The following is a 24,721-nucleotide window of genomic DNA, read 5'->3' on the forward strand; positions in this document are numbered from 1 at the left end:
ATATTTAGGAAGCAGTTAAGTTTACAATGCCTACGGAGACGAAAGTCAGTGAATGGCTCTCCCCTACCTGAAAATTCAAGCTGCATGAAAGCGCTCTCATTCCCTGGAGGAGCCCCTTTCTCCTGATGTAATAAAGTCACTGTCCCACGCTGTAGCTGCAAATTCAGTTTAGCAAAGACATGGTCTCGCTTTGTGAACGTGTTCATACAAGAGGCATCTGCAGTTGGATCAAAAAACTCTTCGGTGCCTGAAGAGTGGGAGCAACAGAATCCTTCAGATGAAGCATTTTAATGAACAAGAATTCCATCACTCTGAGAATAGTTATGGCAACACTACTCAACTACAACAGAAATAGTGGGGGAAGAAGGGAGAGGGACTCACAGAACAGGTGAAGACCTCATTTTAAGTAACTCTTTGGAATACAAAGAAATCCAGAAAGACTTTTGAAATAATGCAAAGCAAAAATAACGATAACAATGATGATAAAAAGCTGAATCAGAACTACAACAAATACGTAGACAGTAGTTTAAAGTTTGGCAAAGAGTTCTGCATACACTATCTCATTTGATCTTCCTAACAACCTTCTGAAATAACTACTCCAGGCAATATCAAACTCACTCAGAGAGGGCAAGTGATTTGCCCTGCTCACACAGCTAGCAAATATCAGAGGCAAGATTTTAATCCAGTTCATTCTGACTTCAAGTCCAGTCCTCTTGCCAGGAAGCCAAGCCGCCCCAACACACTATTACCAAATAAAAGGAAAAGTGAATGAAAATTAATGTATCAGGGTAACTCGGTGGTGCAATAAATAGAACATCAGCCCTGGAGTCAGGAGGACCTCGAGTTCAAATATGGCCACAGACACTTAACACTTACTAGCTGTGTGACCTTGGGCAAGTCACTTAACTCCAACTGCCCTGCCTTCCCCCCTCCAAAAAGACCCCCCCCCCAAAAAAAATTTAATGGACCAATAATCCTGATGGGGATTCAGAGAGCGATGATAAAAAGTTATGATACCTTATACAATGAACTTAATTCATTTAAACATAAGTCATTGCACTAAATATATCTAGTTACATTTACGTTCAATACTAAGTTTTTAATAAAATATTTAATTTGAGAGCCAAGAATGGTAAAGGAAGGGAGGAGGACCACTCACCTTAGCCTTAAGCTCAAAAGGAGCCTCAAATATAGCAAATAAAGAACTACTGTGGTTCATCTATGAAAGTTAAGATTTTTTTCCTTCATAATTAGAAGACAAGAATTCTATTTAAATGGGGGAAAAAACTAGGAAAATATTTCTTAAATTAAAATGTGGATTCCTTGGGGGTAGGGGTGGGGGAAGGAAATAACTTTTTATAAGGACTTTTAACAACTGATTATAAAATCAATGAGACAAGAAGTCGCTATTCTATTCATTCTACAATAATACTCATTTCTAGCTAGGAGATTTCAGACTAACAATCCAGAAGCCAATTTAGAGTCTAAAAGCTTTCATCTTCTTATCTATTTTCCTGCAACAGTTGCCCCTGTGATTCTTTCTGAAACTGTATATACTACAGTGGTTTAAGATTTGGCCCTTTTTACCCAGGCAAAAGATTTTCAAACACTTTTTTAAATCATATGAAAAAAATCTGAAGGCATATACACAAATGAACTATCAACTCCATCACAAGGCCTGACTGCTGTTTCAGGAAAATGCCAGCCACCAGGCAGTTACTCTGTTCCACCCATCTTCTCCAAAGCCGTGGCTAATCCCCTCACTACCAAACTCATAACCTTCTCCAGTTCTGGAACCACAATCAAATCAACTCTGCCACTGGTCCTGGATGGGGTCTGTCAAGCTACTCCCCCACAGCCCCACTCTCCACTGCTGCAACTTTTGAGGCCAAAGCCCTCTCACTTGCTCCCATTCCTCTATGTGCCTTTTCTTTTATTAGAATATAAGTTCCTTGACAACAGAGACTATTTTGTAACCCCAGCAATTAATAGAACTCTTGGCACATAGTCAGACAACAAACATTTATTAAGCACATACTTTGTGCCAGGGACCATGCTAAAGCTGGGGGAATTCAAAGAAAAGGAAAAGGCAGCCCCTGCCTTCAAGGAGCTCACAGTTTAATGGGGCAGACAATATGAAAACAACTACACACAAACAAGATATGGACAGCTATGATAAATCAGAGATAATCAACAGAGGGAAAGTGATAGCATTAAGGAGCACCGAGAAGGGTGTTCTTGTGAAAGTGGGATTTTAGCTGGGATTTGAAGGAAACCAGAAATCAGAGAGGAAGAGAATGGCATGCGGAACAGGTGAGGAAAATATCTGGAGCTGGGAAATCGTTTTATGAGAAGAAGAGCAAGAAGGCCAGTGTCCTGGGATCAAAGAGTGGGTGGGGGTAAATAATATACTTAATAAATGCTTCTCTACTCTTTCATTCAATTCTCATTAATGAAACTAGTTATTTCACTTCACCTTAAGCAAATATTTCCTAAAAGAAGGGAACTGTAAAATCTAGCTCCAGACATACCAAGGATTTCTTCAGGATTCCACTGTTCCTGCTTTTCTGGGACTAGTCCCTCAATCGGTCTTCCTTCAGGAGTTTGCTGACCATACCAGCCTCCCCATCCAGGAAACCAAGATTGAAGATATTGTAACATCCCGCTGCCTCCACCAGCTTCTGGGTCTATGGGGGATTCTCCCGGAGAATTTGATAAAGGTTCTCGTAGGCTCTGCTCCAATCAAAAACACAAGCAAATGTGAGCACCAAAGGCAAAAGAGAACTGTTCTGAGCTCTCCGGGCCCATCACCACTGCCTGCCCCAAGTGCAAAGGTTTGCAAGCAGTGGGATCAGAGACCCTGAGGGATAACTGAATGCTACAGAATGCCTGAGGTAAGCAATAGTCTGCATAAGCTGTCAAGAGAAGAGTGATTTCTCACCTCTGCCAGTTCTTCCTGCTTGTGAAATCGGTCATGAACCAGCTCATGTAAAATCTTTAGCTCTTCAAAGCTCTGTTCCTCTTCAATTCGACACATTTCCTCCTAGTCCACAGAAATACCAACAGGTTTCATGGTCACCCTCATAAACCATCTACGTAAATGCCTTTAATACTCCAAAACCAATGTCTCTCCCACATTTGCTATCAGATGCATGTATGTCTGTAGTGTTTGTTATTAAACAGCCTTCCCACATAATTAACTATGTTCCATTTGATCCTGGACAATATCTCGTGTGAGTGTCAGTGCAGCTTACATAATAGAGAGCTGACCCAGGAAGAAGGCCTGGCCTCAAGGGCTGCCTCTGACACAGACAAGCTGTATGACTCTGGACAGATCAGCTCAGACCTTCATTGTCCCGAGCAACAACCAGAGTTACAAAGAAGGTGCCCATCCACATCAGTGGGAGAAACTTCCACACCGAGAGGTCCCCATACCAGGGATGCTACAGGTCCAGAGCAAACATAAAATAATGACAACAATAAGGGAAGTAATAATAACAATACAGTATATGAAAGGTACATTAAGCATATAATGATCAAAGATCATTATTCTTAAAACAAAGATTAAGAACACAATATATACTAATGACAACTAAGTAAAAGGAAAAGTAAATGGGATGACTAGATGAACAGAAATATCTAAAGACAAAGAATTAATGTCTAACAAGTTATAGCATTTTTTACATTGAAATTCATTAGATCAAACACTAATAGCTGTAGTTTAATTGTTGCAAAATAACTGCAAGTTTAATTATAGTAATGTTTCATTTGAAGTCTATAATACATTACTTTTTTAAAAAAGGATTTATGAGTATGAACACAGCACTAAGAACATTTGTGCCTCTAAAAGCAAACCTTTCCCACTAATAAAGCATAAAGCAAATTAGTCAAGACAGTCTTTGTAGTTTGAATCATGCTAAACTGTCTAGTGCTAGTTGGAAAAGAAATGGCAGACACCCTTGAATACCTCACATTCCCAAACACTTCCTTATAGCCCTTGTTTTAGGGACCTCTAAAGTTAAGGAAAGGGAAATTATATATTTGTTCATTTGTTGTAGCCATTATAAATTAGCTGTTCATCTCCTCCCACCTCCTTAGCTATACCCTTAAGAACATAACATGAAGCAGAACCACATTTAGTTATAACTTCTGAAATCAGGTTTCAAATGTCAATGGCACTGATATCAAAGGAATTTTCAAGAATTAATGAGCCACACATCTGCCACTAAAATCTAAGAACACTACCATGAAATGATGGGAATGATTTTCAAGCTATACGAATCCTGTCTTAAGAACCCTATTAAAGGAAAAAAAGAACATCTCTTGATTGGGATAATTTGGTGCTTCTATAATGCTTTGCATTAAGGAAATACTTTATTAAGAGACATCACCCAAACTAAAATAATGAAGAAAAATTCAATAGCTCACGCTCACACACACACACACACACACACACACACACACACACACAATCACAGAAAACAAAGAAGCAAAGCACAGCCACTGAAAGCCCTTCCAGCTTCCTACCACCATAGCCTGACAGCTGAATATGGTGGGGCAATAACAGCAGCTCTGTATTCCTCAGATCCTTTTATAGCTACCCACAGTAAGCCTGGGAATAAGGATATCTTATCCTTTTATACTTCTACCCCTAGTACCTAGCTTAGTGCCTAGCACACAGTAAGTGCTCAACAAATGCTTGTTGATTGAAGATCTCCTTGTGTAGCCAAGTGGAGCTCTGAGCAGGTAGGGGACACAGTCGATAGAGAGCTGGACTTGAAGTCAGGAAGACTTGAATTGGAATCCTGCCTCAGAATTTTACTGTGTGACCCTGGGTAAATCACTTCATCTCTGCCTGATTCACTTTCCTCCTCCAAAAAATAAAGATCAAAGTAAAATCACCCAACTCAGGGGACTGTTGTTGTGAGAATCAAATAAAGAAACACATGTAAAGTGCTTAACTAACCTTAAAGCACTTAAAAATGCCAACTACCATTATGATCATTGGTATTGTTATTATCATTAAAGCAGTTCCCAGATCCAAAGTAATCTTCCTTGAGAATGAATGGGACTCGGGAAGAGATAAGCCAAAGTTTCTACTATTTGGTACTAGGACAGCTATGGCACTTGAGGATAGAGAAGAGGAATGTGGGCAAGCTTTAGAACACAGGTGCCTGAATGAACAAGGGTCTACTAAAGCCAAACATTTCCAGAAAGCGAGCGATGTGAGTGGGAGTAACCCACAGCCATATCTGCTCCCTGCCCCTTTTTAACACATGGTCTACCTCAGGACTAACATGAGGTCCTCAAGGCCTCCTCAAGGCAGGAGGTCCAGGACATTTATTCCTCCTGCAGTAAGAACAACTCTGGTTTGTCATAGAATGAGAAGAGAGCCTAGCAAACAGTAAGAAATTCTGGCTCTGAGTCATTTTAGTTCAACATTGGTATTAACACCCTTATCCTCTCTGACAACTAAAGATCAGCAACACAAGACATCAGCTCTGTTATGATCTACACTACCAAGTCACTCACAAAAAGTCAACTTATCAGTCATTTCCCATTTTCTCACCTCCTCATCTGCAGAGAGCAAGGCTCCTTTTAACTTATTGAAATACTTATCGGTGTATGAGACAGCATCACGGGCCCTATGTAACGCGAAGTCCCAAGTGCATCGTTTCCTCTGCTCTCTGATCTCAGACAGATTAGCATTCAAAGCAAAGTACCACCACTCCTGGCAACTGAAATATTTCACAATAATAAATTACATTTTGAACATAGAAAAGACAATTGATTCAGCTGATTACCTGGAATATTTTTTTCCTTAATTATACCACGGAAATTACAGGGTCACATCCCCCTGTTACTACTGAGTTTGTGTTCCCAGAACACTCAACTTAATACTAGCTTAAGTCAAATATATCTAGCCAGGAAGGCTAGATAATTATTTCTTATTTTCCTTGTCATTATTTCTCTCCAATCATAGTTATCATAGAAGGATAACTACATGATAATGCCTATTTTATGGTAATTTTCAAGAAATTTATTACTAAAGGTCTAACATGGAAAACTTAAGTAAATGAAAATACACAGAACCCAGAAATTGTAAGGGAGAAATTTATTACTTGAGGCAGTTAGGAAGTTAGATATATTTCAAATTATCGACCAAAATCATTTAGGTAAAAGGCTATAAGGAAGAAGCTAACAAGAAAGAACATATATGACTGTACCAAATTCCAGCAAGAATAATCTTCAACCTAAATTAAGCTGACTAAATATCACCAATTCTTATGACATTCTCGAGGAAGGAACCCCCAAAACTACATCAAGGGACAATAAACAGTAATGCCTCTCTATGAACATGATGTGTCTACTAGGCTCTTCTGTCCATGAGCTACATGCTTAAATTAAAAGCATGCACGGCCTATTTCTGAGCTCTGTACACTTGTGGTCAAGGGAAATCCAACACACCAACTTTTTAAAACCTATATTCCAGACGATTAAAAATGTAAACATGCGTACTTCTCAGATATTGCCACTTTGGGTTTCCATTTTCGAAACTTCAGCTGCCTCTCCTTTCGCTCCAGCTCCTTAAGCAACTCCATAATTTGCCGATACTGCAGCTTTTCATGAGGAGTAAAGGAAAACCAAGTTAAAAACAATTCCTTTTTTTCTCATTAATCAAGATACCCATGCATCTTAGAGGAGCAATGCACAACACATAATTAATTCCAAGTTAAGCATTAAATCGTGTTTGCTCAATAATCAGGGCAAAGAAGAGGTGAGTGGGTGTGGGTGTGTGTGGGTGGGTGGGTGTGTGTGTGGGTGGGTGGGTGGGTGTGTGTTTGAGTGCTCCATGTACAAAATCATACTTTGAGGGCAACTGTGGGATGGGAGACAGAGCCCTCACACACCCCAGAAATGAGCGGTGTCAGCCCTTGCTAGGTTTCTATTCTCCACTCTACACACCTCACAGGGAGAAGAAAGGAACCCTTACCTGAGAAAGTTTCAGGGGGATGGTCTTCAGGTGGATGTCACACTCGATACGAGGAGTGTGCCGGGACCTCAAAGGCTCCTTGGAGCAATTTCTCTTCAAAAGGGCAGATGCACACACAGGTTCTAGAATGTAGTGGTGATCACGGCTTTCCATGCTCTTGTCCATTGCTTCCTGGAAGTCATAAGTAAATTGATTTTGCCTAAATAATTACTTTTTAATGGGCACCTTTGTTGGGTTTTACTTATGTCTGTTTGCTAATGTAATATTTTGTTATTTTTTTTTAACAATTTTGATCCACAAGTATTTAAACAAAGCTAAATTGGAGGCGAAATATGTTCCAACAGACTTTTCTAGTTCAGGATTACATTTAGGGAAATGTAATTTCACCTAGGGTATACTTGAATACAGGTAGTAATGAACTAACTTTTAAGGAAGTTACGCTGAACTACATGACAATATTTAAATCTCCTAATAAGATGGCCAAAAAATAAAAAAAAATCTGCAAAACAGAACAAGAGAAAATATATTTCTGAGACCACTTAAGTGTGTTTAATTTTTTCAAATTTCATCACACACTATAATACATCAGGCTACAATTGCTAGTGATATTGCTAGAGTTATCCTTAATATATACTTTATATCTAAAAAAATCTCTTACAATTACTTTTTCTTATTCTTTGAAACAGGGATTTCTTAACCTTGCATCCTGGACCCCTCTGGCACTATGGTGAAGCCCATAGAATCCCTTCTCAAAAGATATTTTTAAGCTCATAAAATAAAATAAAATAAAGAATTACAAAGGAAGCCAAATATATTGAAATAGTTATCAAAATTATTTAAGTTGATGGACCCTAGGCTAAGAACCCCTGCATTAAATTCATGCTAGCTGAGATGGTCCCTCGGGGCTATCTCTTAATGTGGGCAAACACTTGCTGCATTCATTTAGAATCCTGGCAAGGATTCAAAAGGTCAGTGATTGACTCTCCTGCACGTCCTTCACCTCTCTGAGAGACAAGTCCCTCTAAGAGCCACCTACCTGTAACTCCACTTGAGGTAAATCCCCCAATAAAGAACAGTCCACATCCCAATAGATGCTGAACTCGGCCACATGTAACTCTTTTTTCCTCATTAATTTCTGTACCTAAAGCAGAAAAGACAAGAAAGATGGCAGGATTCAGTGGGCGCTTCCTTCCTTTGTCAAACCATGGTCAGAATATACTAACAAACAACAGGAGTCTCACACACACACACACACAGTAGAATAAGCCTCATACTAATTAGTGGTGATGATAGTTCATCTTTATATAACGTCTAAAAGTTTGCAAAGTACCTCCCTTACTCCCTTAGCTCAACTGAGTCTCACCACCCTTTGAGAGGGTGAACACAGGTATTATTAATCCTTATTTTACAAATGATAAAACTATGGCTGAGACTTGCCCACAGTCATTCAATTAATAAGAGCTCATGGTGTAATTTGAACTCAAATCTGTCTGACCAATACTCTTATCTGGCTCTGATGTATTTCATATTAACAAGCCACAAAGAAGACAAACAAAGAAAAACTAATTCTAAGGTCTACGGCTTGCTACTTTTTTGGTCTTAGTTATTTTATACTTACAGGCTCATTCACAGCATTTTGCATAGACACATTTTTTATGCAGATACCAAATGCAAAAGGGTGGGAAGGATTGGTCATGTCATCTTCAAATCGCAAATGGACATCCTGAATTTTTAGCTGAATAGGAAAGAGAAAAGAGATTATTAAGATACTAGTTCTTAGTAAATCATTATGAACAAAGGTCAACTAGTCTTTGGAGTACTTAAAAAAAACTAGCATAATTTTCACACTTCTCAAATATAATCATTATGCCCAGAATTTCATGGCATTTGTAATTAAACCATGAAATCTGGCACAGAAGATACTTCCTTCGGATTAGTGTGAGAAGAAAGAAAGAACCTTCTCTTTCTGTAATTTAAAAGTTTTGCTTTGTTTTTTAAACTCTCTTGTCAGTTACACCCTGGCACAGTAATGTATGGCACACTGTCAGATGGTCTTCTGTCCCTTGTTCTGCCTGTTGCCATAAACCACCCAGGACAAGCAACAGAACCTGTCAAGTTTTTCCTTTCTCTCTTCCCCCTTGTTATACATTATGCTTAAAATGATGATGTGTTTTTCCAGGTTTGGTAAGGCATTTTCCTCTCTTATGGTAAGGACAAAGGAGCTCAAAGTCAAAATGCACTCAGCCTCAAAACACCAAAACAAAAAAATCAATAGTATCTAAAATTAAAACTTCCTGAAACAGAATTTAACACTATGACTTCAAATGTCCCATTCCTTTCCAGACAGTTACAAATGGAATAGTTTCTGCCTATTCCTCTGTTACTTATGTACACCATAAAAAAAGCTAGACATGGTAAGCATGGCTAATCCTCGTCACAATAGTGCAAATTAGCACAGAACCTCATGAGATGGGAAAAGTATCTAAAGAAATCAGGCTGAAGGCAAATCCAAACAGCAATAAAAACAGAAAATAGGGCCCAAAACACCAAGACTGTCATTTTTCAGATTATTACCATTTCTTGACATTAGCTGCATCAACACCATGGAACTGATTGGGAGGAAAATGTGTTAAATAACTTAGCTGGCTTTTCATAATCCAAAATCTATTACACTTAAAATGACAGCATACTATATAGAGACTTAAGTTCAACACACATGGAAATATATACATTGGCTCTTAAGATTTAGAGGTAGAAGTGGCCTTAAGAGATCCCATAGGCCAATCACTTTATTTCATGGATGAAGAAACTGAGGACCAGGGAAGTTAAATAAATCAACCCTGAAATAAGTAAATGGAAAATAACAGAAAACAAAAATTTTAAAAAGCACACACTAATTACACTACAATATGTAAAAAAAAATATATATATGTACATAAAATCAAAAACAAAGAGAATTCGGAATAATCATGTTTAATTTTGATGTTCAATAGGTCTTTATTTTGCAGTTGTTTTATTACATTTATCAAAAAACAACAATAATACAAATGTCATAGCATCCACAAATTAAAGCTAGAAGGGAACTCAGAGGTCATCAGTGGAATATAAGCTCCTTAAAGGCACAGTCTATTTTCATTTTTCTCTTTGTATCTCATTTAACAGGGCAGCCAGGTGGTGCAGTGTATAGAGCACCAGGCCTGAAGGCAGAAAGACCTGAGTTCAAATCCAGTCTGAGATACTTAATAGCTATGTGGCCTTGGGCAAGTCACTTAACCCTGTTTCCCTCAGTTTCCTCATCTGTAAAATGATCTGGAGAAGGAAATGGCAAACTACTCCAATATCTTTGCCTAGAAAACACCAAATGGGGTCACAAAAAGCCGAACAGAACTGAAAAAATGACTGAATAACAATCCCATTTGCCTAGAGTATAACAGGCATTTAAGAATTTGGGCCATCTTACCGATCCCCTAGCCCATTGAGGTTAGAAAACTTGCCCAAGGTCCCACCAGTGGAAGAGAAGGAATTCTAATGAGGTCCTCTGATCCCAGCTCCAGTAACCCTTTCCATTGTACCATACTGCTACCTTAGGAAAGTGCAAGGAAAACATTCAAGCTTTTCACAATGATCTATTTCATTGCATCTGCCTAATACCTGAGCAGCAAGAAAAAGGGGATGGAACATAACAGAAGTGAATACTGCACTAGAGGCAGGAGAGAGCCTTTGTCAGGCTCCAGGAATAAGAACCTGATTTTCAGGTTTTGTATTTGGCACAATCATAAAAATGTACAGGCCCAACCAACATTCAGTACAAGCTGAATCCACTTAAAATTCAAGTTATAAATCTCAGAAACCACTTTCGCTTTCTGAAAACAGCCAAGTTATTTGTCAACACTCACTTCGATATTCTCCACAATCCTGGTGACCACAGAGGCTGTGACAGAGTACCAGTAGGATTCTCCTTTCTGCTGACGCTCATTCTGAAGGGGAGAGACATGGCGTTAATGGCTTCACAAATTTGCACTCATTTAACAAAGGCTGTCAGGGTCCTGCCTTACTTTCCACTTTTCTTCCAGGGCTTGAAGTAGTGTTCTCTTACGCTCCCTCTCCAACAGCCTCTCCTGCTCATCATTGAAATCTTGTGGTTTCTCAGGGGCACCGATCAAATGAAGCTTTGAAATGGAGATCACCCAAGGGTCCACGTGAGGACGGTAGAAGGGAATCTGAAGGGTTATCTTCCCAATAACACCTAAAAGAGGTAGAAAAGGCCTATTTAAAGCCTGTAAAATCTCTCCATAAGCAAGATAATTACAAGCGTTTAATGAATAGAAACAGCAAGAAGGGATCAGAAGACAGAAAACTGGAAGACCAAAAAAAAGTTATGGTGGGATCCATTACATCAAATGTAATCTTCCACCTGAAAAAGATCTTATAGTGAGTTATTTGTCAACTCCCCACTAGACAGACTTTAAGTTCTAAGAACAAAGCTCATGTAGAGCCAGAAGGGCCTTTACAGATATCTAGTCTGATGGGGCAGAAATTAAATGGAAACGGAGGTCCTACAATCAGACATAAGGATTCCTGCTGGCCACACACTGACTTAGAAAGCAGCATGCTATAATTATCTGTGTTTTATCATGTTATTTATTTTATTAAATATTTCCCAATTGCATTTTAATCTGGTTGAGGCTGAATCCATGTCTCTTAAATGATTTGAATGACTTAAATGTTCCCCTTGGTCCAGAGGGGAAGAGCTGGAGCCTAAGGTCAGTGTCCTTCCCCATCACCCTGCCCCTTCATCTCCAGTGCCAATCTTATATTTCAGTTTATATTTTGTTATGATATTATATTTTGTATAATATTTATTTTTTTATCTTCCCCAGAACTGAGGCCTGCCTATGCCTATACTTGAATTATATGGACAGCTCTTAGGATACATTCTTTAATTCTCTTAAAGCCAAGAGTAAAGTGACAAGAGTAAAACTTAGTATTTTGTTAATTAAATCCCTTCTTCAATTAGAAATTGTAAGCTTTAAATGACCCCAAACTGTAATGTGAGATCACAGCTGAAGAAATATTTAGTGATTGACTGACTGACACATCTTAAAGAGTTACTAATATAGAGTGGGATTTTCCTTAAGTTTGGCCCAGTTTTATTAACTGTGCTATTTTTAAAGCTACTATTTACTAGGTTACCTAACACTGAAGTAAAAAATAAATTAATTGAAAAGGTCATTGAGACTTAATTCAATAGTTTTGCAACTTTTAATTGCTTCTTCCCCTCACCCTTGCCACCAAAAAAAAAAAAAAACATATTGGTTTTGTTTTACATATTTTGTATAAAATTTGATGTGCTGATGTCTCTCCCTATTGGATTTGTTGTTTTGTACACCAGCACGTGGCATGATGCCAGGTCCACATAAGGCACTTAATAAATGATTGCTGATGGCCCTGTAGGACCAGGTAGGAAATCCAAAAGCAAAGATGAGAATGGGAGTTGGCAGTGGAGGTGACAATAAGGGATGCTGACCTCAGGCTCCTGCAGATCTCCTCTGGCCAAGGGTAACTGAGAGAAGAGTCCAGACCCTTAAAGCCATAAAGAGACTCTGGTAAAGACCAGGCTAATCCCTCTCCTCTAGCCAAACCTACCTTAATGCTTAATGTTGTTTGTCTTTCATTCTCAAAGAGGCCCACAACATGCACAACATGTGAATTGGATTTAAGTAAGAGAGGGCTATACATCATCCTCACTTTCTCCTCCAGAGCCATCCAGGTCCAATGGCCAGATATAGATCAGAATGACTGGAGATGACCCAGGATGAAGTTGGGAACCTTGGCCTTTTCAAGCTAAGGTCTTTAAAAGGTCTCAGTTAAACAGAGACAATGCCTATTCAATGATTAACAAGATTATCAAGGCAATAAGACAAGAGAAAGGCCTCTTAAAAAAAAAAAACTGGGAGGGTAAGACTCTTAGGGTTTCTGGCCAAAACAGAAAACAACTGCTATTTACATTCATTCTGAGCCAATCACCAATGACCAAGTCCCACTTGGCCTGGGACCTAATGTTGGCCAAACCTACCTGCTTTTACTTCAAATGGTAATTCCAGTTCTTTTAAGGCATCTTTCTTTAGGGGTAAGTTTTCCAACTCAACTGCACCTACAAAAAATTAAAAGAACATTAATAACTTCATTACAAATTGCAATCCAAACAGCTGAAGTTAAGAACCAGGAAATGGAAAGCAACAATGAAAAGTAATGTGTCATCAATAAAATAAAATAATTAAACTCATAATTTAGTTGACCTTCAGAATCGTTAGTCTCCCTTCTGGAATGTCAACTGCATTTGCACAAAAGCTACAGTTTTGAAAACACACTATTTACTTCTCTCAAAGTAACAGCGGCCACTACAAAGTTTGGACTGAATCTGAGGATGGGGACTGGCCAATTTTTCCCCTTCTCCCAACACAGCAATTCTCCAGACACAACTAATCTCTTAGAGCAAATCACTAAATAGTATACAAACCCAAGAGGTCAGTAAGCCCAATAAGATATGGAAGACGGAGTCTGGCATAAAGAAGTCACTAAATTAATGTTTATTGACTAAGAAAGCTGTATGTTTTCTTTTAATAACTATTACATATTTTTGTACTTGTGTGTTTATGCACTACTGATTTGCAATGAAACTAGTAGCATATCCAAATGAAGAGATAAAAGCATAATGGGGGAAGTGCTGATTTTAGAAGAGTTGTAGGGTCTGGCACTAACATATCTTACATGTGTGATCTTGGAGAAGTTTTGGGGTTTTTTTGCTTTTTGGAGGGTAATTGGGGTTAAGTGACTTGCCCAAGGTCACATGGCTAGTTTTTTTTGTGTGTGTGTGTGTGTTTTTGTGTGTGCGTGTGTGTATGTGTGTGTGTTAAGTGTCTGAGACCAGATTTGAACTCAGGTCCTCCTGACTCCAGGGCCAGTACTCTATTCACTGCGCTACCTAGCTACCCAAGTTAATTAATTTTTATGAGACTCAGTGTATACTCTATAAAATGATGGAGAGAAGTGGTCACAGAGGAGATGATATTGAAGGGCCCTTTCAACTCTAATTTGGAAAACAATATTTTGGCTATTCCTTATTAAGTCCAGTCATCTCATTTTTGAGACCCTGGCATGGAATCAACTGCACTCTAACCAAAGGTAGAGTCAAAGATACAAAGGGTTCAATGGCAATCCTTTCTCAGGGATGGAAGGAGAATTAGGCACACACATTGACATTTTCATCCTTTATCTCTTAAATCAGCTTAAAATGGGAAAAAGAAAAAGAAAAATGGGAAAAAGCACATGACTTCTTTCCACCTTTGATCTATATCATTTCTACTTGGAGCTACCCCTGGCTTCTCTAACTATCTAAATCCATCTGCCACAATGGCAAGCAAACTCCACATAGCCTTGGTTGCTATGTAACCCTGTAGAAGACATTGGTAGTCAATCAAAAAACTAAAAATTTTAAAATAATAAAACAATAAAATAAAAATTTTTAAATAACAAAAAAGGAAAGAGGAGCTTTTTCAGTCCTCCTTAATCTTAGCACCTTCCCTCTGATATTATCTCCAATTTATCTTGTCCATATCTTGTTTGTACAAAGTTGTTTGCATGTTGTTTCTCCCATTATACTGTGAACTCCTTGAAAGCAATGGCTGGTTTTGAAGTTGGTTGATTGGTTGGTTTCCACCTTTCTTTGTGTCTTCAGTGCTAAGAAGTGTCTGGCACATCACAGGCATTTAATAAATGCTTACTGACTGTTCTGAACTGGACTTGACTTAAGGTTACAGGGAAAAGAGGAAAGGGAGAAAAGAAAGGTCAAACATTCCAAAATAAATGTAGAGGAAGAAGAAAAACAAAATTTTAAATTTCATTTATGGTGTGGGAAAGGTTATTAAAGATTCAACATTTCCAATTCTCCTACCCCATGCTGATTAGTCAGACTAGCACAAGCCTCTCCTCACTCCAATCCATCCTCCACTCAGGTGTCAGTGATCTTCCTAAAGCACAGCTCTGACTGTCACTCCCTACTCAGTAAACTCCAGTGTTCCCTTTCACCTCCAGGATCAAATAAAAAATCTTCTGTTTGGTATCTAATGCCCTTCATAAGCTAACTCCTCTTTCCTTTCAAGTCTTCGTATTCCTTACATCCCCCACCCTGTACTCTTTCCTCAAGTGATTTGGCCCCCTGGCTGTTCCTCAAACAAGGCATTTCATCTTCTGGCTCCAGGCATTCTCTCTGGCTGTCCCTCAAGCATGGAATGTTCTCCTTCCTCATCTCCACCTTCTGCCTTCCATGGCTTCTTTCAAGGCCCAGCTAAAACCTCACCTTCTAAAGGAAGCCTTTCTTGATCCCTAATTCTAGTTCCTTCCCTCTGTTGATCATTTCTGATCTATCCTGTATACAGCTTGCTTGCATCTAGTTATTTGCATGCTGTCTGCCCTGTTAGATTGTGAGATCTTGGAGAACAAGGATCGTCTTTTGCCTTTCATTGTACTCTCAGAGTTTAACAGAGTGCCTGGCATACAGCAGGTACTTAATAAAGGTTTGTTGCCTGACTGTCATAACTCCTCACCTTAAGAGGAAATAACCCTTATGAGAAAAATTATTTTAAAACACATTTTTTTTATTTTTAAAATTCCCAATACCAAAGAAATCACAGGTCCAATGCCTATCGCTATCCTAATTTACTCCAAGTACACTGCCAAACACATTCACAAAGCCCCATGTGTAGCATTTTCCTGTAATCTAAAAATTCCCCATCTATGAATAGCACAAAATCTATGTAATAGAACTGAAGTGAATTTAGAAACTGGTTCTTTCCAAAATTTTAGCTACCTCCTGAATACCCCTCTCTCTTCTGTTCTGAAAGTCAGACAAAAATCCATATAAATGCTCACTGACTTAAAAAACATACAAATAACAGCACTTGAATTTTTGTATATGGCCAAACAAAGGTCAACTTTTAATAATATCTGTCTGGTAGGTTTGTATGTGGAAAAGGAAAAAGAATATGAGATCAGAGGGAAAGGGAACAGTGACAGAAGAAGGGTCAAAGCAGGAGTAAAGTTGCATTTTTAAATTAATTCACAAGGTCAGTAAAAATCCATTACTAATGAAACAGCTGGTCAAATAAGCTGTGACATCAGGACAACCCACTGACCTACCTTCGATGACCTATAACTATAAAAAGAAAACCATTCACAATTATAATACAGTGAAAGCAGTAGATGTAGCTATATACAAACTTATTTGAATTCTATTCAATACAGGTCTATCATCTGTACTTCCTACCCATTCCAAATCATTTTATTTTTATTCACATCTGCTAAATGTGGATATCAGCAAATTTCTAACTCACTTTTGACAATTTTATCTCAGCTGAAAGAAGCAGAATGCTTGTAAATGAAGCAATACACTTTTTTTTTTTTTAAGCAATTGGGATTAAGTAACTTGCTCAAGGTTACAGGGCCAGTTATTATTTCTGGGTGTGGTGCTGAGTATCTGAGCCCAGATTTGATCCAGGTCGTCCCAACACTGGAGCCGGTGCTCTTACTCGCTGAGCCACCTGGCCGCCCCTAAGCAATTGGGGTTAAGTAACTTGCTCAAGGTTACACGGCCAGGTGTTTGATTCGATCTCCAGGTATTCTCAACACTGGAGCTGGTGCTCTTACTCGCTGTGCTACCTGGCCACCCTGAAGTAATACACTTTAAAAGCATGCCTATGAATAATAGTTAAGATTTATAAAATAACTACTACAATCCCACACAAAAAAATTTACAGAATCACAAAATCTCAAGTTGGAAGAAACCCAAGAGGGAAAACTAGTCCAACCAATCAATCAACTAACAAGGACTTGTTGAGCATCAACTGTGTGCCCAACACTATACTAAGAACTGGGATTACATTCTAATGAAGGAGACAAAAGGTACAATTATAATACAAAACATATCCAAAGCAGATAAAAGGAAAGTTTGGAGAGGAAGGCATTAGATGTGTTTGAGCTGTCTCGAAGGAAAACAGGGATTCTAAGAAATGGAGCAGCAAAGAAAATGCATTTCATGTAGAGAAGAGCTGGTACAAAGGCATGGAGATAGAAGATGAGGTGTCATGTGTGAGAGGGATGACGAGACCAGTATGGCTAGGCCACAGAACTCACAGAGGAAGGTAATATGTAATAAGCCTGGAGAGATATGAGGAAGCCAGGTTGGGAAGGTCTTTAAATGCCAAACAGAAGAGTTTATATTTGCCCCTGGAGATGAGAGGGAGTTACTGGAGTTTGTGGAGTAAGGAGGTAATATGATCAGACAGGTACTTCAGGAAAATTACTTTAGCGGCCACTTGGAGGAGAGATTGGGGTGGGGACAGATGTGAGCCAGGGAAACCACAGAAAAGATGATGGGCCTAAAATGGGTGGCAACAGTGTCAAAAGAGATGTAAGTGAGAGAGGTTGTGGAGACAAAAAAGTCAAGATGTGGCAACTGACTGGATATGTGGGAAAGTGAGGAATTAAGGATGACATAAGACCAAAAAGATGGTGTGACTTCATCGCCAAACAGAGGGAAGTCTAGAAGAGGGTTGGGTTTGGAAGAAAAAGAGAGTGAGCTCTGTTCAAGACATGGTGAGTCTGAGATGCCTACAGAATATCTAGAAGAAAATGTCCCATAGGCAGGTAATGGTTTAGGACTGGCCTGCAGGACAGCAACTAGGACTGACCACAGATCTGAGAAAAGTGATAATAATTCAACCTTTGGGCACTGATTTGGTCACCCAGGGAGTATGTAAAGTAAAAAGAAAAGAGGGCCTAGCAGAGAAGTTTGGGAGCTTCCCATGTTAGGGATATGAATGACAGGGATAAAGTCCCAGAAGGCTGAGAAGGAGGGTCAGACAGGTAGAGGGAAACCAAGAAAGACAGCATCAGAAAAACTCAGAGAAGAGAGATTATCTGCAAAGAGATGGTCAGTAGTGTCAAAAGGTACAGCAAGATAAAAAAAGGATGAAGATTGAGAAAAGGCCATTAGTTCTAACAACAAAAGATCATGGGGAACTCTGGAGAAAGAAGTTTTAGTTGAGTGATGAGGTGGTAAACCAGGCTGACAAAGGATGCAGAAGATACCTTGTGAGGAGAGGAAATGGAAGAAATGAATGTAGACAATTCAAGAAGTGTGGCAGAGAAAGTGAGGAACAGCTAGTGGGTATGATAGGAGAAGTGAGAGTTTTTAAGGCTAAGGAGATGGGAAATTTTTTAGGCTGCAGGGAAAGAATCAGTAGTTATAGAAAAACTGAAAAAGGAGAAGATACTGGGAGCTATCTGCTGGAGAAGTTGGGAGGGGATGGAACAGGAGGTACTTGTATAATAGATTACCTTGAAGAGAAAAAAGGCCACCTCTCATTAGAGTCTAAAGGAAGAGACAAAAAAAGAGAGAGTAGAAGATGATGCCAAGGGATTGTGAGATGAAAGGGAGGAAGAAGACATTCACAGTAAAATGCCCTATTTTTCTCAGTAAAAGATGAGACTCACAGAAAAATGCTCCATTTTTCTCCATGAAATATGAGGCAAGGTCCTCAGCTGAGAAGTAAAGCAGGGATATCCAGTGGAGGAGTTAAGGAAAGAAAAGAAAGCTCAGCAGAGTCATGCCCAAATGGGTCCAAGATGTACCTAGACACGAATCCTCTCTATGACACTGCCCAAAACTGGTCATTCACCTCTCACTTGATGTGGAATCTAATACTTCTTGAAGCAAACTGATCCTAAATCTGCTTCTCTGAAACTTCTAGCCATTACTCTGAGTTCTGGCATCTGTGGTCAATCCTAATCATTCTTCAACATGATAGCCCTACAAATATCATGTCTCGGGGTGGGGAACCTGCGGCCTCGAGGTCACATGTGGCCCTCTAGGTCCTCAAGTGAAGCACTTTGACTGAATTCAAACTTCATAGAACAAATCCCCTTAATAAAGGATTTGTTCTGTAAAACTTGGACTGGTCAAGAGCCTGAACCCGAGGACCTAGAAGGCCACAAAAGACCTGGAGGCCGCAAGTTCCCCACCCTTGATTTACTGTCCTTCCCCACACCCGAGTGTTCTCTTCTTTAGGATAAAACATCCCTAGTTCTTTCACTTGATACTCATATGGCATGAGGATGATCTTCATCATCCTCTTGATGAGTTCCAGCTTGTCAATGTCCTTCTTATTATGTAGCCCTCCGTCTGACCAGGACAAAGTGCAACACAAGTATTATCTCTCTTATTCTGAACAATACCTTCTGTTAATGCACCCTAGGAACACATGAGCTTCTTAGGCTGCCATGTTATACTCTTGACTCTGATCAAATACAAAGAGACTACTACCTCCCTCTAGACCCTACAACTCTCTTAACACAGCATTTTTTCTTCATTAAACACAGTGCTGGACTCCGTGAGCATTCAGGCCAATAAAACCCCTAGATCTTTTCCAGATAAAACTGCAATCTAGCCATGCCTTCCCTTACACTCATGAAGTCAATTTTTTTAATCCAGGTGTAAGACTTTACATTTATCTCCATTAAACTCCATCTTAATATATTCATCCCAATATTCTAGCCCATCAAAATCTTTTTGAGTCCTATACCATTCTGTGTTACCTACAAATTTCAGAAGCATGTCATACATATGTTTATCCAAAGCACTGATAAAATCGTGAAGAAGCACAAGGCCAATGCCTGATCCCTGAGACACTCCACTAGAAATCTTTCAAAGCTAACAATGAATCATAAATGACAATTTTGGGGGGTCCGGTCATGCCACCAATTTGAAATTGTCTAACTGCACCATAGCACAGCCTATTCTTTACAGACCCTTTTTACTTTCCTTAACATAGGCACTGTGTCATCAAGATTTTTAGACAACCTGTTGAATGAGTGAGTTAAGCAAACATTCAGCCTATATCTAATGGGCAACCTTTATGAAAGCAATGCTCTATCAGTACATTTCCATCCAACAAAGATTCTTTGGCATTACATTTAGAATCTGAGAATCTCAGAGCTTGGAGGGACCTCAGAGAGAATCCATTCCAATTCATACTTGAACAATCTCTGCAACATTCCTGACAAGTAGCTATCTGACATCCACCTGAATCAGGGGCAAGGAACTCACCAACTCCCAAGCCAGTTCTAACTGCTAGTAAATTCTTCATTACATCAAGTCAATCTACCTTTGCAACTTCCACCAATTATTTCTATTTCTGCCTTGAGAGACCAAGCAGGACAAGCTGAATCCTTCCATCACCTAACAGCCACCTTTAAAACTGCTGGGGCGGGTAGGTGGCACAGTGAATAGAGCACCAGCCCTGGAGTCAGGAGGACCTGAGTTCAAATCCAGCCTCAGACACTTAACACACACACACACACACACACACACACACACACACACACACACACTAGCCATGTGACCTTGGGCAAGTCACTTAACCCCAATTGCCCTACCTTCCTCTCTCCAAAAAGCAAAAAACAAAAAACTGCTAATTAATTCCTAGGGATGAATTCCAACCTCTAAAGTTCATCTTCTATAGTTAATATGCTTAGCAGAAATACTTTAAGCACAGCTGATTTCTTAGAGATAAATGCCTTGAACATGATAGATACTTTCCATTTTCCATGACCTCTGTCTCCCAAACAAATGAAACCATCCTTTTCTTTACACAGCATTCAGCCACCACAGGGAGAGTGCAAGCTTTGGTGTCAAACAATGCAGACTCAAATTCCATCCCTGGGTGGCCTTGGACAAGTGACTCAACCTCCCAGGGCCTCCATTTTTTTATCTGTAAAATGATGAGGTGGATCTAGATAGCCTCTGAGGTCCTCTTCAGTATGACCTTTTACCTGTTTCCTAATTTAAAGAGTATAGTTTAAGTTCAACCATTCTGAAGAACAACTTGGAACTTTGTCCAAAGGGCTATAAAACTGTGCATACCCTTTGACCCAGTAATATTACTCCTGAGTATGTAATCCAGAGAGATCAAAGAAAAAGGAAAAGGACCTCTTTATACAAAAATATTTATAGCAGCTCTTTTTGGTGTGGCAAAGAATCAGAAATTGAGGAGATGTCCATGAATTGGGGAATGAATGAACAAGTTGTGGCAAATGACTGTGATAGAATACTACTGTGCTATAGAAAATAACAAGGAAGGTGGTTTCAGAAAAACCTGAGAAGACTGACATGACTCATGAAGTGAACAGAACCAGATCGTTGTATAAAGTAACAGCAATATTGTAAAGATGATCAACTGTGAATCATTTAGCTACTCTGATTAAGTTAATCAATTAATTAATACAAGACAATTCCAAAGGACTCATGGAGAAAAATGCTGTCCATCACCAGATAGAGAAATGATGAACTCAATATAAATTGAAGCATATTTTTTTTTTACTTCCTTTATTTTCTTGGGGGTTTTGGACTGTGTTTTCTTTTGCAACATGGCTAATTTGTAAAAATGTCTGATATAACTTCACATGTATAATCTGTATTATATTATTTTCCTTCTCAAGAAGGAGGGAGGGGTAGAAGAGAAAGAAAGAATTTGGAACTCAAATCTGTGAAAAATAATTGCTAAATTTTTTTACTTGTAATCAGGAAATATTTAACAGAATAAACAAAAACATATCTTTAAAAAAGAGTTTAGTATAATTTTAAAATTTTAGAGAGAGTAATTTAATGTTCACAGCAATCAACTTTTTTCAATAGCAATAATTAGGATATATACTCAGAAGATGGGAATCAAATACAATATCTTACACATTTAGACACAAATAATTATGATAAGACTCAGAGTTGTTCATAGGATTAGGAGCTGGAAGGTATCTTAAAAAACATCTAGCACTTTTTGTGGAAGAAAAGAATTCTAAACCTAGTATATTCACATGAGTGGGGAAATAGATGAACAATTTGTGTTATGTGAATATAACAGAATATTATTGTTTGGTAAGAAATTATAATGGCAGCTAGGTGGCACAGTGCATAGAGGCCTGGAGTCAGAACAACTCTTCTTCCTGAGTTCACATCTGGCTTCAAACACTTACTAGCTGAGTGACCCTGGGCAAGTCACCTAATCCTGTTTGTCTCACTTTCCTCATTTGTAAGATGAGCTGGAGAAGGAAATGGCAAACCACTCCAGTATCTCTACCAAGAAAACCCCAAATGGGGTCACAAAGAATTGGACATGACCGAAACAACTTAACAACAACAAAAAGAAATGATAAGTATTAGGGGACTGGAGTCGGGAGGACCCGAGTTCGGTTCCCGCCTGAGACACTTAACACCCACACAAAAATGTTAGCCGTGTAACCCTGGGCAAGTTACTTAACCCCAATTGCCCTCCAAAAGGCAAAAAAAAAAAAAAAAAGAAATGATAAGTATGAGGAATTTAAGAAACATAGGACAATTTATATAAACAGAAGCAGAATAAAATAAACAAAAGAAAAATATACACAATGACTACAACAATAAATGATATGATCCCTAAAAGGCAGCTGGATTCTACGTAAATAAAAAACCAATAAAAAGTCCCAAAACAGATGATGAAACCTATCTTATCTCCCTCTGCTATCAATGAGGTGGAACACTCAGAGCAGAATGCTGTACACTCAGAAGTGGTTGGTCACTGGCTTTTGTTTAACTGTTCCTAGTAGATACAAAGGAAGGTTCAGTTTCAAAGTCTGGGAAGAAGAAAGAGTAAGTCCAGAAATGACTGTAGTATAAAAACCAAAGGGTACAATATAAAACCTATTTTTAAAAAATATTTTAAAAATATTTTTTAAAAACCATAAAAATATCTAACTCAACCCCCTCATTTTACAGATAAGGAAACTGAGTGAGGGGAATGAAGTCTCTTCTCTGAGGTCCCAAATGTGGACTGGAAGCACAGCTGGCTTTGATGCCTGGATCCTCTAAGGCTCTTCTATTCCTTGTCTGGTTCTGCTCTTAACTCTCCAAGCAGTGCTCAGACAGGCCCTATAAAAGCCTTGCACCCTGGAGGCCCCTACTCTGTACTCCTGGACTTTACTTTGGGAGCTCGCTCCAACCCTGGGAGCTCACTGCACCTCTGCAGCCCCTTTCTCCAACTCGAGGTTTCCTGCCAGAATCTCTACTTTGACTTCATTCCAGGTTGCTCTCCCTCCACCCCGCCCCCCAACTCCTGGAACTTTCTCTACCACACCTCCACACCTAGTACTTTCTCCCTCCTTCCCCACACAACTTTTCAGATTCCTTTCATGTGTTCTCTTCCCCCATTTGAATGTAAGCTTCTGGAGGGCAAGGATAGTCTTTCTGCTTGACTTTGTATTCTCAGAGCTTAACACAATGCCTGGCACACAGTAAGCACTTGATGCTCATACACTTGACTTTTCACTATACCACCCTGCTTTCAGAAAATCTATTTTAAATTTCACATTAATAAAGTAGTGCATATTGTATAAAGACAAAAACTCAGAACTACATATGAAATCTTATTTCTAAAACTACCTGTCATATATAAAATCTATAGTAAATCAGTGGTAAACTTAAATTACTTTATCAAATGAGATAATGTATATAAACTGAAAACTCAAATATGAATAATTGAATAAGAAATAAATGACATTTATCACATAAGTACATAGGGACTTTTAGATGCATTTTGTTAAAAAAAAAGTTTAGACATTTTATTATTCTGAATATAAATGGAAATCATAACTAAAAAGGGTCATACACTGCCAAAGAAAAGCAAATATATCCTTACCTTTTAGAAGTGCTACAGAAAGTTGATCAGTGTTCAGATTATTGACATATTTGCCCAAATACGTATTGAGAACCCAGGCTACAAGACCTTCCAACATGACTGTGTCTTGAGGGGATGTTTAAAATTCTAATGTCATTCTCTCTCACACGCACTCATGGTTACAGAAGAATCTATGGAAAAGAAAAAATGAGAAGAAATGAAATTACTAGTTGAATCTCTCTAAGCTGCCCTCAACCACATCCATATTTTTTTGACAGCTGAAAGTAATTTCAACTCAGAGATTTAAAATCCAAAATAGATCCAAAAATTCATTTAAAAGTCTCAATGAATTACTCAATAAGAACACCAACAATCTGCTTCAGTGAATTACATCAGGATTGGATTATTCTAGATCAAGTTAAATCTGAAGTTACTCTGCTGTCCAGAGAAAATGTACCAATGTTCACCACTCTTATCTATATATAGGTCACCCAAATGAGGTTTGGAAATTAGCTCATTATGATTAGAGGGGATCAGAATCTGGAAAGGAGCTTTCTTTCAGGTTTTGGTTGAACAAGATGATCTTTGAGATGTCCCTTCCAAATCTGAAATTCTGTGATTGTTTTGGTATTACATGCCTTTAAATATGGGGGAATCTGTTCAAGAGTCCATACATAAATTTGTAGTAATAGAAAACTATTACTATTAATAAAAGTTAAAATGCTGAAAAGTCCTAAGAAAATTTAAAGCTAATCTATTCATTTATCATGAAAACAAATGAACTTTCTTTGGTTCTAACTACTGGAGACCAATACTGAATTACTGCCTAAGTAAAGTGTGGATACCTGCAAGGTATCCATGAAGGTAAAATAGAAATAGAACTGGGTTTGGCGTCAGGAAACCTGTATTCAAATCCTGGCTCTGACTAATCTTAAATTAGTTCACACTTTTAGGAGCCTCAATT

At 38.7% G+C, this 24,721-nt stretch overlaps 1 protein-coding gene across 2 annotated transcripts in view; it reads right to left on the bottom strand.

Moving 5' to 3' along the window:
• The window catches only part of VPS13D (vacuolar protein sorting 13 homolog D), a 361,069-nt gene that overhangs the window by 334,176 nt on the left and 2,172 nt on the right, over positions 1-24,721 (bottom strand). For both annotated transcript variants that reach the window (XM_069078269.1, XM_069078268.1), the window contains exons 2-13: positions 23,779-23,948; positions 13,071-13,148; positions 11,050-11,240; positions 10,891-10,971; positions 8,613-8,729; positions 8,031-8,135; positions 6,995-7,165; positions 6,520-6,620; positions 5,570-5,738; positions 2,942-3,043; positions 2,532-2,733; positions 68-247 (exon numbers count right to left, since the gene is read on the bottom strand). In XM_069078269.1, the coding sequence (XP_068934370.1) occupies positions 68-247; positions 2,532-2,733; positions 2,942-3,043; positions 5,570-5,738; positions 6,520-6,620; positions 6,995-7,165; positions 8,031-8,135; positions 8,613-8,729; positions 10,891-10,971; positions 11,050-11,240; positions 13,071-13,148; positions 23,779-23,875 (1,594 nt within the window). In that variant the 5' untranslated portion in view covers positions 23,876-23,948. The remainder of the gene's footprint in view (positions 1-67; positions 248-2,531; positions 2,734-2,941; positions 3,044-5,569; positions 5,739-6,519; positions 6,621-6,994; positions 7,166-8,030; positions 8,136-8,612; positions 8,730-10,890; positions 10,972-11,049; positions 11,241-13,070; positions 13,149-23,778; positions 23,949-24,721) is intronic.

Source organism: Petaurus breviceps, unplaced genomic scaffold, assembly GCF_028583685.1.
Source record: "Petaurus breviceps papuanus isolate PSGF00001 unplaced genomic scaffold, PetGlider_PUasm1.0 91041, whole genome shotgun sequence".
Classification (NCBI taxonomy): domain Eukaryota; kingdom Metazoa; phylum Chordata; class Mammalia; order Diprotodontia; family Petauridae; genus Petaurus; species Petaurus breviceps.